General features: G+C 48.4%; 1 protein-coding gene across 1 annotated transcript in view; it reads right to left on the reverse strand.

The window, feature by feature from the left end:
• LOC109378226 (histone-lysine N-methyltransferase PRDM9-like) overlaps window positions 1–13,070 on the reverse strand; it is a 32,552-nt gene that overhangs the window by 13,593 nt on the left and 5,889 nt on the right. Inside the window, 2 exon segments of the mRNA XM_019634683.1 lie at window positions 540–672; window positions 10,870–11,015. Of these exon segments, the coding sequence (XP_019490228.1) occupies window positions 540–672; window positions 10,870–11,015 (279 nt within the window).

A 13,070-nucleotide genomic window follows, 5' to 3' on the forward strand; every position in this document is an offset into this window, starting at 1 on the left:
TGTCAGCATCTAAAGGATGGGGCACATTCTACAGTAAGGCTGAAACCTCTCTGACCTAGGTCCCATAGTCCAGAGTCCCCTTCAAGCTGCAAATATGTGCTGCAACCCCAGAAAAGGGAAAGGGAGTGAAAAACACTAGGGGACTAGGTCGTTGAACACCCGCTTCGCGGCTGTAAAGACGGTTCCGAGGGTGATTGTGACGTAACTACATATTCCACTCTTCCCTAGAGAGGTCCGCGTCGCCACACCGGCCATGGGGGAAGGGAGCACAGGGCCCCCGGAACGAGGTCCTTAGCAATTGGTAGTCCAGGGAGCCTACAGAGGTCAGGGAGATCAACTGTTCACCCTTGGGTGGCAAGGAAGCCAGGGCCGAGTTGGGAGCCCCGGGGGTTACCAACCCAAAGTCACCTGGGAGCCAAGAGCCAGGGATGGGACTGGGCTGCTGGGTGGGACGTGGGCTTTGGAGTTCCGGGTACTGGTGAGAAGATTCTGGTGAGGAGCCAACGGGTCCAAGGGAGCTGCGACCTGGCACATTTTACCTTTTTCTTGCTCCAGCCAATTTCTTCCATAGTGTTTCTTCCGACATCCTGGGTCGCGGTGTCGGAGGAGTCGGGACCATTCCAGAGAGATCCCGACACCTGGTTCAGATTACTTCCTGCGACCACCGGGCAACTGCGAGGCAGAGCCAGAAAATGAGGAGCCGGGGGTTGCTAGGCAGCAGCGGTGTGGGCGTGGCCTAAATTCTCTAATACCATTGGCCTATGAGAAATGCATCACAATGAAAGATGCAGCCGCTGTCTCCTCCACTTTCAGGGAGTGGAGGGGCGGGGCCTTTTCGCTCAGGGTGCATGCAGTCTGCTGTGTGAAGGTTTCTGGGCTCAGGCACAGGATTCTGATGAACTGGAGGACCTGAGAGACCGCACGCTCACCCACGTCCTGGACCCTCCAGCACAGAAGGCCACCCCTCCCCTTTGAAACAGGGTCCCGGACCCCAGGTTTCAGGAGATGAGCTAAGACTGCACAGCCAGGAGAAACACATCCCCTTCACAATCCCTTTTAGTGACTCCCAAAGGTCTGCCCCAGACTTTCTCGTCCCAGAGATCACCCCCAGAGACGCCGACCCAGTCTATGCACGCCATCCGATCAGAGTCTCTCTGTCCTAGAGGATCTCTATCCTGATCCCGGGAACATATCTGTCCGCTTCTCGACTGCATCCAGTCCCGGTAGCTCCTACTTCTCAAACTCCTCCAACACCCCCACAGTACCCTTTCTTCCCAGTGCGTTCTCTAGGTCCAATCAGCCATTTTTCCTTTGGATTCCTCTCCAGGACTCCACCAGGACTTTCCAAAAGGTGCGGCCGGGCCTTCCGATCCCCCTGGGGCCTCCCTCTCCTCCACCGTGGAAGCCACTGCTGCTCCTAGTGGTCCCCTTCAACCCTACAGCAGCTGACCCATCCCCAGCCCTCTTCAATGTTTCCCCCTAGCGACCTTCTGAGAAACTCCAGGTTATTTCTCAGCCTTTCCCCTTCTTTTTTCCTGTGCCTATCTAAGCTTCAAAGAAGAAGCAGTGTCCTTTCTTTGTCAGTGGCACCCCAGGCTCTGCAAGTGTGCTCTGTGTTCCTGATAGCACCACAAGTGTGACTGGTTCTTCTTCAACACGACTATCGCTTCCCTCACCCATTCCACCCACACATAAACCACTCTCATTCCCTCCAGCATCCGTGCTCTCTCCTGTCTTAAGGCATTTGGGGACATTGTACTGTCCCGTGTCTCAAATACTTTTCCAGCTTTTTGCCAAGCCGATTGATGCCAACTCACGCAGTAGAGTTGAGCTTCCTCAGAGAAGCCTTACCCCCACTTCTGGCTCAGCCCAGCAACCCTGTTAGACACTCTTGTAGCATATTGTACTTCAACTTCAAAGCAATTTTCAGACTTGTTGTTAGTTGATTAGTTATTTGTCATTCACATATTCATATGACAAATTTTAGTGAATGTCTTCTATATGCTGGGGTCTACTGTAGACATAGTGCACTCAGCAGTGAGTGTAACAAAGTCCCTGCCCGCGTAGAGTTCACACTCAGGGGTGTAATGCTGACATTGAAAATAATATTTTCGTGCCAGCCTAGCAGCCCTGTTGGTTCAGAGTTAGCGTAAGAGCATGCGCTCTGAGCAACGCAGCCGCCCCCGGTTCGATTCCCACATGGTCCTGTGACTCTGTGCCTGAGTTGAGCTGCCACTGAGCTGCCAACAAGTGGCAGGATGGCTCAGCTGGTGAGAGCACGTGCCCCTAACAACAAAACTGCCTGTTCCATGGTGGGCTTTGCCCTTCTGCAACTAACACTGAACTCTACAGCTTGAGTTGAGCTGCCGCCTGGATGGCTCAGTGGGTTGAACGTGCACTCTTAACAACAAAGCTGCCGGTTCCACTCCCAATGGGATGGTGGCTATGCCCACCCGCAACTAAGTTTGAACAGAGCACATTGCACTTAGAGGCCACGGGCTGCTGATGGGCAGCCACATGGCGACTGGCAACCTCCAGGATTGAAGAATAACAACTGGGCTGGTTCCCCTCCCCAATTCCCCAACACTCATCCCCTTCCCCAGTTCCCCAATTTAAAAAAAAGAAACTAACAGAATATCTGAACTAACCAATTACTAGTAATGAAATTAAATCAAATCAGTAATCAGAAAACTCCCAACAAACAAAAGTCCTGCACCAGATGGCTTCACAGGGGAATGTTACCAAATATTCAAATAAGAATTAATGTCTATCCTTCTCAAATGCCTATTCAAAAAAAGGCAGGAACAAGGAAAGATCACAAGTTCATTTTTACTAGGGTACCATCACCCTAATAATTTCAAAACAGACAGACGTTACCCAAAAAGAAAAGTATGGACCAATATCCATGAAGAATCTTGATGCAAAAAAGTTTCAACAAAATATTAGTAACACAGATTTGGCAATACATGAAAAAGATCATACCCCATGACCAAGTGTGATTTATTCCTGGGATGCAAGTTTGGTTCAATACCCACAAACAAATAACATAATGCACCACATAAAAAAATGAAAGATACAAATCATACCAATAGATGCAGAAGAAGATTTTTGCAAAATCCAGCATTGATTTATAAGAAAAACATTCAGTAAAGTTGGAATAGAGGGAACATATCTCAACATAAGAAAAACGTTGTATGACAAACCTAAGGCTAACATCATTCTTAACAGGGAAAAGCTAACAGCATTCTCCGTAAGATCAGGAATAAAAGAAGCAAGCTGTGTGTCACTGCTTTTATTCCACATAGTATTGTAACTCCTGGCCACAGCCACCAGACAAGAACATGAAATAAAAGGCATCCAAATGGGAAAGGAGGAAAGAAAACTGTCCTTATTTGTAGATGACATGACACTATATAGAGAGAACCTGAATGATTCCACTAAACAAAGTATTAGAGCTAATAAGTGAATTCAGTAAATTAGTAGGATGCAAAGTTAATATTCAGAAATTGGTTGCATTTTATTACACGAATAATGAACTGTCAGCAAGGGACCTTAAGGTAACAATCCTCCTTACAATTACATTTTTTTAAGAAAAGATAAGCTACTTAAGAATAAATTTAATGAGAGTGAAAAGACATGTACTTGGAAAACTATCAGACACTGAAGAAGAAAATGAAAGTAGATACAAATAAATGGAAGTGTATACCATACTTATGAATCGGAAGAAATACCACCATTAAAATTCCGTACGACCCAAAGCAATCTAGACATTCCATGCAATCCCTATCACACACCAATGGAATTTTTTACAGAAATGGAACAAATAATATTAAAATGTATATGGAACCACAAAAGACCCTGAATAACAACAGCAATTTTGAGAAGGAAGAATAAAGTTGGTGGTTCCATGCTACTTGATAGCAAACAATGCTAAAAGCCTGTAGGAATCAAAACAACATGGTACTGGCATTAAAACAGACACATAGATGAATGGAACAGAACAGACTGCCAAGAAATAAACCCAAGCCTATATGGTCATTTAATCTATGACCATACATGATGTAAGAATATACAACTGGGGAAATGACAGTGTCTTCAATAAATGGTGTTGGAAAAACTAGACAGATACATGCAAAAAGATACAAGAAACTAGCGCACCTTCTTACACCGTATAAAAGAAAAAACTCAAAATTGATTAAAGACTTAAAATGAAGACCCGAAACCAAAAAGCTCGTAGAAGAAAACATAGGCAGTAAATTCTCTGACGTTACCCTTAAAGATATTTTTTTTCTGATTTATCTCCTCGGGGAAAGGCAGTAAAAACAAAAATAAACAAATGAGACTACATCAAACTAAACAGGTTTTGCATAGCAAAGGAACCATCAAGTAAACGAAAGGAGGGTTGGCCGATTGGCGAGTTGGTTAGGAGTTACAAGTACTACCAGACAGGTTCACAACGTCTCTCTGAAGAGCAGACTGTTTTGGGGCCCGTACTCCCGCTTTCTAGTATTTCCTTTGCCAGTCTCCAGTAACTTTCTGTAGTGTGGACCCCGGGGGGTCCGCCGAGCCACCCATGTCCCTGAAAACACTAAAACTGTCCTGAAACCAAACACCGTCCCTGACCCGAACACTAAATTATAACTATCCCACCTCAGCGAACCCTAAAAACATATCCCTATTATTTCCTTCCCTCTAAAATTAAAACTACTCACACCTCTCCTTTACCCCTGTTTTGAACCCAAAAATCCATAGAGTATCACCTGCCCAGAACCCGGAGCTGTCCCCCACAAATCAAACCCTAGCCCTACCCCACCCCAATGCCCCCCGAAAACAAACATAAATCATAACACTGTGCCAAGTCTGAGGGAATTACCAAGAAGTGGAAAATTGCTGAGTCATCCTTAGCTAGCCTGATGCAACACAGCTCAGCACCCTACAAGTTTCTGCCTCCATAAGCGTGGCTATATATAAATGAATGAGGGCTGCCAGACTGGTTCACAACGTCTCTCCCAACAGGGGACAGTTTTGGGCACCTGCTCCCACTTTCTAGTATTTCCTTTGCCGGTCTCCACTAACTTCCTGTCGCGCCCACTCTGGGCAGTCCGACGAGGCAGCCATGTCCCTAAAAACACTGAAACTGTCCCGAACCCGAACACCGTCCCTGACCCCATCCCTGAATTATAACTATCCCACTTCAGCGAACCCTAATATCCTGTCCCTTTTTTTTCCTTCCATCTAAAACCTTAACGCTACACACACCTCTCCCTTTCACACTGTTTTGAACCTAATAATCCAAAGAGTATCCCCTCTCAGGAACCCTAAGTATGTCCCCCAGAATCCAAACACTCGCCGTATCCGTCCCCTATGCCACCCAACCCCAAACATATAGGGTAACCCTGAGCCGTGGCTGAGGGACCCAACCAGGAAGTGGAAAATTGCTGAGTCATCCTTAGCTAGACTGCCCAACACACCTCAGCGCCCTCCCCGTTACTGCCCCCGCAAAAGCAATGCTATATGTAAACGAACTAGTGCTGCCAGACGTGTTCACAAAGTCTCTCCCAAGAGCAGACAGTTTTGGAGCCCGTATTCTGGCTTTCTAGTATTTCCTTTGCCAGTCTCCGTTAAATTCCTGTCGCGCCCACTCCAGGCGGTCTGACTAGGCAGCCATGTCCCTAAAAACACTGAAACTGTCCCGAATCCGAACAACATCCCTGAAAACAAACCGAAAAAGTGACTATCCCAAATCAGCGAACCCTAAAAACCTGTCTTTAACATCCCCTTCCCTCTAATAACTTAACGCTATACACACCTTTCCCTTACCCCCTGTTTTGTACCCAAAAATCCAAAGAGTATCCCCTGCCCAGAACCTTAAACATGTCCCCCACAAATCAAACCCTAGCCCTACCCCTCCCCAGTGCCCCCCAACCCCTAGTGTTATGCGGAATCCTGTGCTGGGACTGCGCAATCCAAACCAGAAGTGGAAAATTGCTGAGTCATCCTTAGCTAGACTACAAATCCTACCTCAGAACCCTCCCCGTTACTGCCTCCACAAAAGCGTGGCTATATGTAAACGAACAAGTGCTGCCAAACGGGTTCGCAACTTCTCTCCCAAGAGCAGACAGTTTTCGGGCCACTACTCTCGTTTTCGAGTATTTCTTTTGCCAGTGTCCAGTAACTTCCCATCGCGACCACTCTGGGCAGTCCGACGAGGCAGCCATATCCCTAAAAACACTGAACCTATCCCGAGCCTGAGTAACATCGCTGACCACAAACCTAAAAAGTAACTATCCCACGTAGGTGAACCCTAAAATCCTGTCCCTAATATCACCTTCCCTCTAAAACCTTAACGATACACACACCTCTCCATTACCCCTTGTTTCGAACCCCAAAATCCAAAGAGTATCCCATGCCTGGAACCCTAAGAATGTCCACCACAAATGAAACACTCGCACTATTCCATTCATATGCCTCTCGACCCCAAACATAAAGCAAACCCCTGTGCCGGGTCTGAGGGACCCAACCCAGAAGTGGAAAATTGCTGAGTCATCCTTAGCTAGGCTGGCCTTACAAACCTCAGTGCCCTCCCCGTTTCTCCCTCCACAAAATCATGGCTATATGTAAACGAACGAGTGCTGCCAAACTGGTTCACAATGCCTCTCCCAAGAGGGGACAGTTTTGGGACACCTACTCCCGCTTTCGAGTATTTCTATTGCCCGTCTCCCGTAACTTGCCATCGCGCCACCCCAGGAGGTCCGTCGAGGCAGCCATGTCCCTGACAACACTGCACCTCTCCCAAACCTGATAAACGTCCCTGATCCCAACCCTAAAATATAACTATCCTACCTCAGCAAACCCTAAAAACTTATCTCTGTCATTTCCTACCCTCTAAAACATTAACGCTACACAAAACTCTCCCTTACACACTGATTCGAACTCAAAACTTCCTAATAGTATCTCCTCCCTGGAACGCTAAGGATGTACCCCACAATCCATTCAGTCGCCCTACCCCTCCTTTATGCCCACCAAACCCAAACATAAACAGTCACCCTGTGCCGGGGCTGAGAGACCCAAACCGGAAGTGGAAAATTGTGGAGTCACCCTAATCTAGACTGCCCAACCCACCTCAGTGCCACCCCGTTATTGCCGCTGCAAAAGCAAGGCTATATGTAAATGAACAAGTGCTGCCAGATGGGTTCAAAACGTCTCTCCCAACAGCGGACAGTTTTGGAGCCTGTACTCCCCCTTTCTAGTATTTCCTTTTCCGATAACCATTAACATCCTGTCGCGCCCACTCCGCGCGGTCCGACGAGGCAGGTATGTCCCTAAAAAACACTGAAACTGTCCTGAAACCGAACAACGTCCCTGACAACAAACCGAAAAAGTAACTATCCCACATCAGCAAACCTTAAAAATCTGTCCCTAACATCCCTTTCCCTCTAAAACATTAACGCTACACAAACCTTTCCCTTACACCTTGTTTTCAACCCAAAAATACAGAGAGTATCTCCTGCCCGGAACCCTGAGTATGTCCCCCACAAATCAAACACTCGCCCTACCAGACCCCTATGCTCCCCGACACCAAACATAAAGCATAACACTGCCGGGCTGAGTGACCCAACCCGGAAGTGGAAAATTGCTGAGTAATCCTTAGGGAGGCTGGCAAAATGCACCTCAGCGTCCTCCCCATTTCTGCCTCCAAAAAAGCATCGCTATATGTCAACAAACGAGTGCTGCCAGAATGGCTCACAACGTGTCTCCCAAGAGGGGAGAGTTTTGGGGCAACTGCTACCACTTTCGAGTATTTCTATTGCCATTCTCCCATAACTTGCCATCGCGCCCAACCCAGGCGGTCTGCTGAGGCAGCAATGTCTCTGAAACCATTGAACTTGTCCCGAACACGAACACCCTCTATGACCCTCGCCCTAAAATATAATTATCCCACCACAGTGAACCCTAAAAACCTGTCCCTGTCATTTCCTTCCTTCTAAAACCTTAACGCTACACACACCTTTCCCTTACACCCTGTTTCAAACCCAAAAATTCCTAAGAGTAACGCTCCCCGGAAACATAAGAATATCCACCACAATCCAAACAATCGCCCAATCCCTCCCCTATGCCCCGTAACCGCAAACATAAATCGTAACCCTGTGCTGGGCTGAGGGACCCAACACGGAAGTGGAAAATTGCAGAGTCATCCTTAGCTAGGCTGGCACAACACAGCTTAGCTCCCTCCCTGTTACGGCCCCCGCAAAGTGAGGCTCCATGTAAACGATCGAGTGCTGCCAGACGGGTTCAAAACGTCTCTCCCAACAGTGGACAGTTTTAGAGCCCGTAAACCCGCTTTCTAGCATTTCCTTTTCTGGTAACCAGTAACGTTTGTTGTGCCCACTGAGGGCGGTCCGATGAGGCAGCCATGTCCCTAAAAACATTGAAACTGTCCCAAAACCGAACAACGTCCATGACAACAAACCGAAAACGTAACTATCCCATCTCAGCAAACCTTAAAAACCTGTCACTAACATCCCCTTCTTTCTAAAACCTAAATGCTGCACACACCTCTCCCTTGCACCCTGTTTCGAACCCAAAAATTCTTAATAGTATCCCATCCCTCAACCATAAGGATGTCCCCTACAATCCAAACCCTTGGCGTAACCCTCCCCGATGCCCCCCAAACCGAAACATAAAGCGGAACCCTGTCCCGGGGCTGAGCGACCAACCCGGAAGTGGAAAATTGCTGAGTCATCCTTAGCTAGACTGCCCACTCCACCTCAGCGCCCTCCAAGTTACTGCACCCACAAAAGCGAGGCTACATGTAAATGAACGAGTGCTGCCAGACTGGTTCACAACATCTCTCCCAGCAGGGGACAGTTTTGGGGACCCCTCCTCCGGTTTTCTAATATTTCTTTTGCCGGGGTTCAGTAAGTTCCCGACGTGACCACTACAGGCGGTCTGGCGAGGGAGCCGTATCCCTAAAAACCTTGACTTGTCCCAAACCTGAATAAAATCACTGACCACAAACCTAAAAAGTAACTATCCTACGTAGGTGAACCCTAAAAAACTGTTCTTAATATCACCTCCCTTCTAAAACATTAACGACACACACCTCTCCATTACCCCCTGTTTTGAACCCAAAAATCCAGAGAGTATCCCCTGCCCGGAACCCTGAGCATGTCCCCCACAAATCATACACTCGTCCTACCCCACCCTTATGCTCCCCACACTAAATATAAAGCATAACCCTGTGCCGGGGCTGAGGGACCCAACCCGGAAGTGGGAAATTGCTGAGTCATCCTTAGCTAATCTGGCCCAACACACTCAGCGCCCTCCCCATTTCTGCCTCCAGGAAATCATGGCTATATGTAAACAAACGAGTGCTGCCAGACTGGTTCACAACGTGTCTCCCAAGAGGGGAGAGTTTTGGGGCAACTGCTACTGTTTTTTTTTTTAATTTATTTATTGTTAGTTTCAGGTGTACAGAACAATGCAATAGTTACCCTTTTCACCCTCACAAAGTAACAACCCCCCACCCCCCATCCACTGCCCTCCCACCCCCATATCATGCTTATCTATTACAATTCCATTGAATCCGTTCCCGCACTCTACTCCGTGTCCCGAGGTTATATGTATATATAATTATAGTTGACATACAGTGTTATTCAACATCAGTTTCAGAAATACAATGCGTTGGTAAGGCCTCCACATCAACTATGAAGTGGACTCCCCAAAAGGGCATTGGTCCATCTGGCTCCCTAAGAAATGCTTACAACGTTATTGATTGTATTCCTTGGACTATCTTTTTCTATCCCTGAGGCCATATTACAATTACCAATTTGTATTGTCTCATCCCTTCCCCTCTCCTTCATCCCCACCCCCTCCCAACTAACAACCCTCAGTTCTTCCTCTGTGTCTCTGAGACTATCTCCATCCACTTCTCCCATCCATTCAGTTCCTTCAACTGCTACTGTTTTGAGAATTTCTATTTCCATTCTCCCATAACTTGCCATCATGCCCAACCCAGGGGGTTCACCGAGGCAGCAATATCTCTGAAAACATTGAACTTGTTCTGAACACGAACAGCCTCTATGACCCCCACCCTAAAATATAATTATCCCACATCAGCAAACCCTAAAAACCGGTCCCTATCATTTCCTTCCCTCTAAAACCTTAACGCTACACACACCTATCCCATACACCCTGTTTCAAACCCAAACATTTCTAAGAATATTCCCTGCCCAGAAACATAAGAAATTCCACCACAATCCACACACTTGCCCAACCCCTCCCTTAACCTTTTAACCCCAAATATAAAGCAGTCACGGTGGTGACTAAGGGCATGCAGCCAGGGTCCCAACAGTGCGATTGTGCTCGTAGCCTCGCCCAGATTTCCACCTTGGGGCGACAAGTTGTAGCACCAGGTACTGTGTGTGCGTGCGTCATGTGCCTCTGCACTTTTCCCATAGTGGTCCTCTTTTCTGGAGTCAGAAGACTCACACGACTCACAGGGGTGTTGGTGTGTTTCTCCACAGTTGAGTCTGCTGTTTTGTTCTGGCTCTAGTCCCATGTGTGACGGCAGTCCTGGGTAGGATGGAGGACTACTGTGCATTGGGGGAGACTTCAAACGAGGGGTACACCAGCGAAGACAGGGACCTTCGTTAAGGTGGGTCATGTGAGCCATCCCTTGCTCCGGGGTCGAGCGACAGACAGAGTGGGTGACTCAGTGCTCACTTCCAGGGAGACAGACGGTTTACCCTGCGTCCTTGGTCTGCAGTGCCAAGGACGTGCATTGCCCTGAGTGGAGAAAGCCACCGTGAGCTGGTGGAGCGAAGGTGGAGACATGCGTAGTGAGAAAGCCCTGGGCCTAGGCATTGCGGGTTGATGTGGTTGCCGCAAATGGCTGGGAGCTGCTTGCTTGAGGGCAGGAGCAGGGCGAAGGCTGAAGGCGCACCAGCCAGCGGGCCTCGATATGTGGTCGGGGTTGTGAGACTGTAGGGCAGGGCGGCAATTTTGCCGATAGCCTGGAAACCAACAGCAGAATGAGAGGCCGCAGAGGGGCAACAGGCAGGAGGTATTGAAATGGAGCCCAGGGTGCGATGGCGGCAACAGTAGGGGAAGGCAAAAACCTGTAGGACATGGTATTCCAAGCGGTCTCTCATGCAAATACTAACCAGACCCGATCATGCTTATGTTCCGGGATCAGTCGACATCATCTAATTCAGGGTGGTATTCCCATAGGAACAGGGACTTGGTGTTGTTTGCCCGAGGGGACTCGGTCCGGCTGGCCTGTTAAGTGTGCGTCACACTGCTGGGTGCTCTAACTTAGCCTGTGTGAGAGAGAGCACTCTCCGCTAACCTCATCAGCCCATGCTGCACTTTTCGCCCTTTCCCCAAACACTCATCCGGAAAATGCTGGCGTGAGCTTGGCCAGTCCAGTATTGCAGTGAGCCTTCTTCATTCGCCATGTCAGGGGCAGCGTGGGCCACTAATTCTCCCCTGGCAATCCCAAATTACTGGTAGCGCTGGCCTGCAGGAACTCTCCATGCCCTGGATTGCTTGCCTCCACACACAAGTCTGGCTACTCTGCAGTTCCTTGTTCAGGGCAACTGAGGCTTCGGTGATCTCAGACCCCTGGGATTCCAGGCATGGGCACATCGGCCCTGGTCCCGGGACCTGCACCAACAGGTGCCTGGTCACTTGCTCTGACCCGAACTGCTGGCCAGTTGACAGGCATTGTCACGGTATGCGAAATGCACCACCAGGGTTCATCAGGCCCACACCAATGCCACACTTCTTTACACATTAATCCACTTGTACCATGCTATGAACTGCACCCCTCACACTCACATGATCCTTTCATATACATCACCTTTCCAAACTCATTATGCTGAGTGTGATAAGGAGAGATGGCTAGAGAGAAAGCAAGACAGAGGCAGAGAGAGACAAAATGAATGAGAGAAGGAGAAAGGGAAGCAATTGAAGAGATAGACAGAGAAGGAGTGTGATATGAAGAGAGATGCATGACAGGGAGAAAGTGCGAAAGACATACAGATAAAGACACATACACACCCACGAAAAAACACACTCAGACATGCACACACAACACACTGAAAGAGAGAACAAGAAACATGAAGAGACAGAGAGAGAGAGAGACAGACACAGCACATCCAGAGACAGTGATAATGGAATAGGAAACAAGTCATTGAGAGACACAGAGAGACAGAGAAAGAGAGAAAGAAGGAGCCGGCAGCGTCATAAACTTTCCATTACTCAGTCTGGAAATGACAACCTATCATTTTATTTTCTCTATTCCTTAGAACAGAGTCACAAACAATGCCAATCCTCAAAAGGCGGGGCTCACGCAGAGATGTGTGACATGGAGGCAGGCACACTGGGAGCCATTGAGGGGCCGACCCACACGCAGGCTGAGATAGGCACTTGGCCCCAAGTCTAAGCATAATGGAGTCCCTCGAATGTTCTGTGCCAGAGGGGACTGTGTTGGAAATGGATTTCATTACAGCCCTCTTGAGACAGAGGCAGGAAATCAATCAGCGTCGCTGGCTGCCAGATCAGACGCAGACCGAGGGTCTGTTGTCACTCTGCTCAGCACACACGTCATCGGTCAGGTCTGCACCTGACATCATGTGACCCCAGCCCAGGGTTTCTAGGCACTACAGGTGTTTATAATGTGATGACATTTTGAGATGTAGATGCTAGAATGGCCTGTACTATGCCCATGGGAAAGCTGTGGAGGACCTGATAGCACATGCTGGTCATAGTCACATCACAGGTGAGGAGCAGAAGCCAGCTCTGAACCGAGCTCTGGGTCCTCAAAGCCATGGCCCCCGCTGCACAGAGGTTTTCCTGAAAATGTGGCATGGGCAGTGTTAGTATAACTGGGGGTGGACGTGTTTTGTGGGGTAGGGTGAGCAATCCCCAACCCAGAGGGACTTCTGAGAGTTTCTGTATGAGACAGAAGTTCACAGAGGAGACCCCATGCTGTGATCTCACTTCCTGGTCATAAAGCTTAAAAGAACTTGGAACCCTGGTAACCAGGCAACCACATCATAATGAAG

Source organism: Hipposideros armiger, unplaced genomic scaffold (genome assembly GCF_001890085.2).
Source record: "Hipposideros armiger isolate ML-2016 unplaced genomic scaffold, ASM189008v1 scaffold_1812, whole genome shotgun sequence".
Taxonomy (NCBI): Eukaryota; Metazoa; Chordata; class Mammalia; order Chiroptera; family Hipposideridae; genus Hipposideros; species Hipposideros armiger.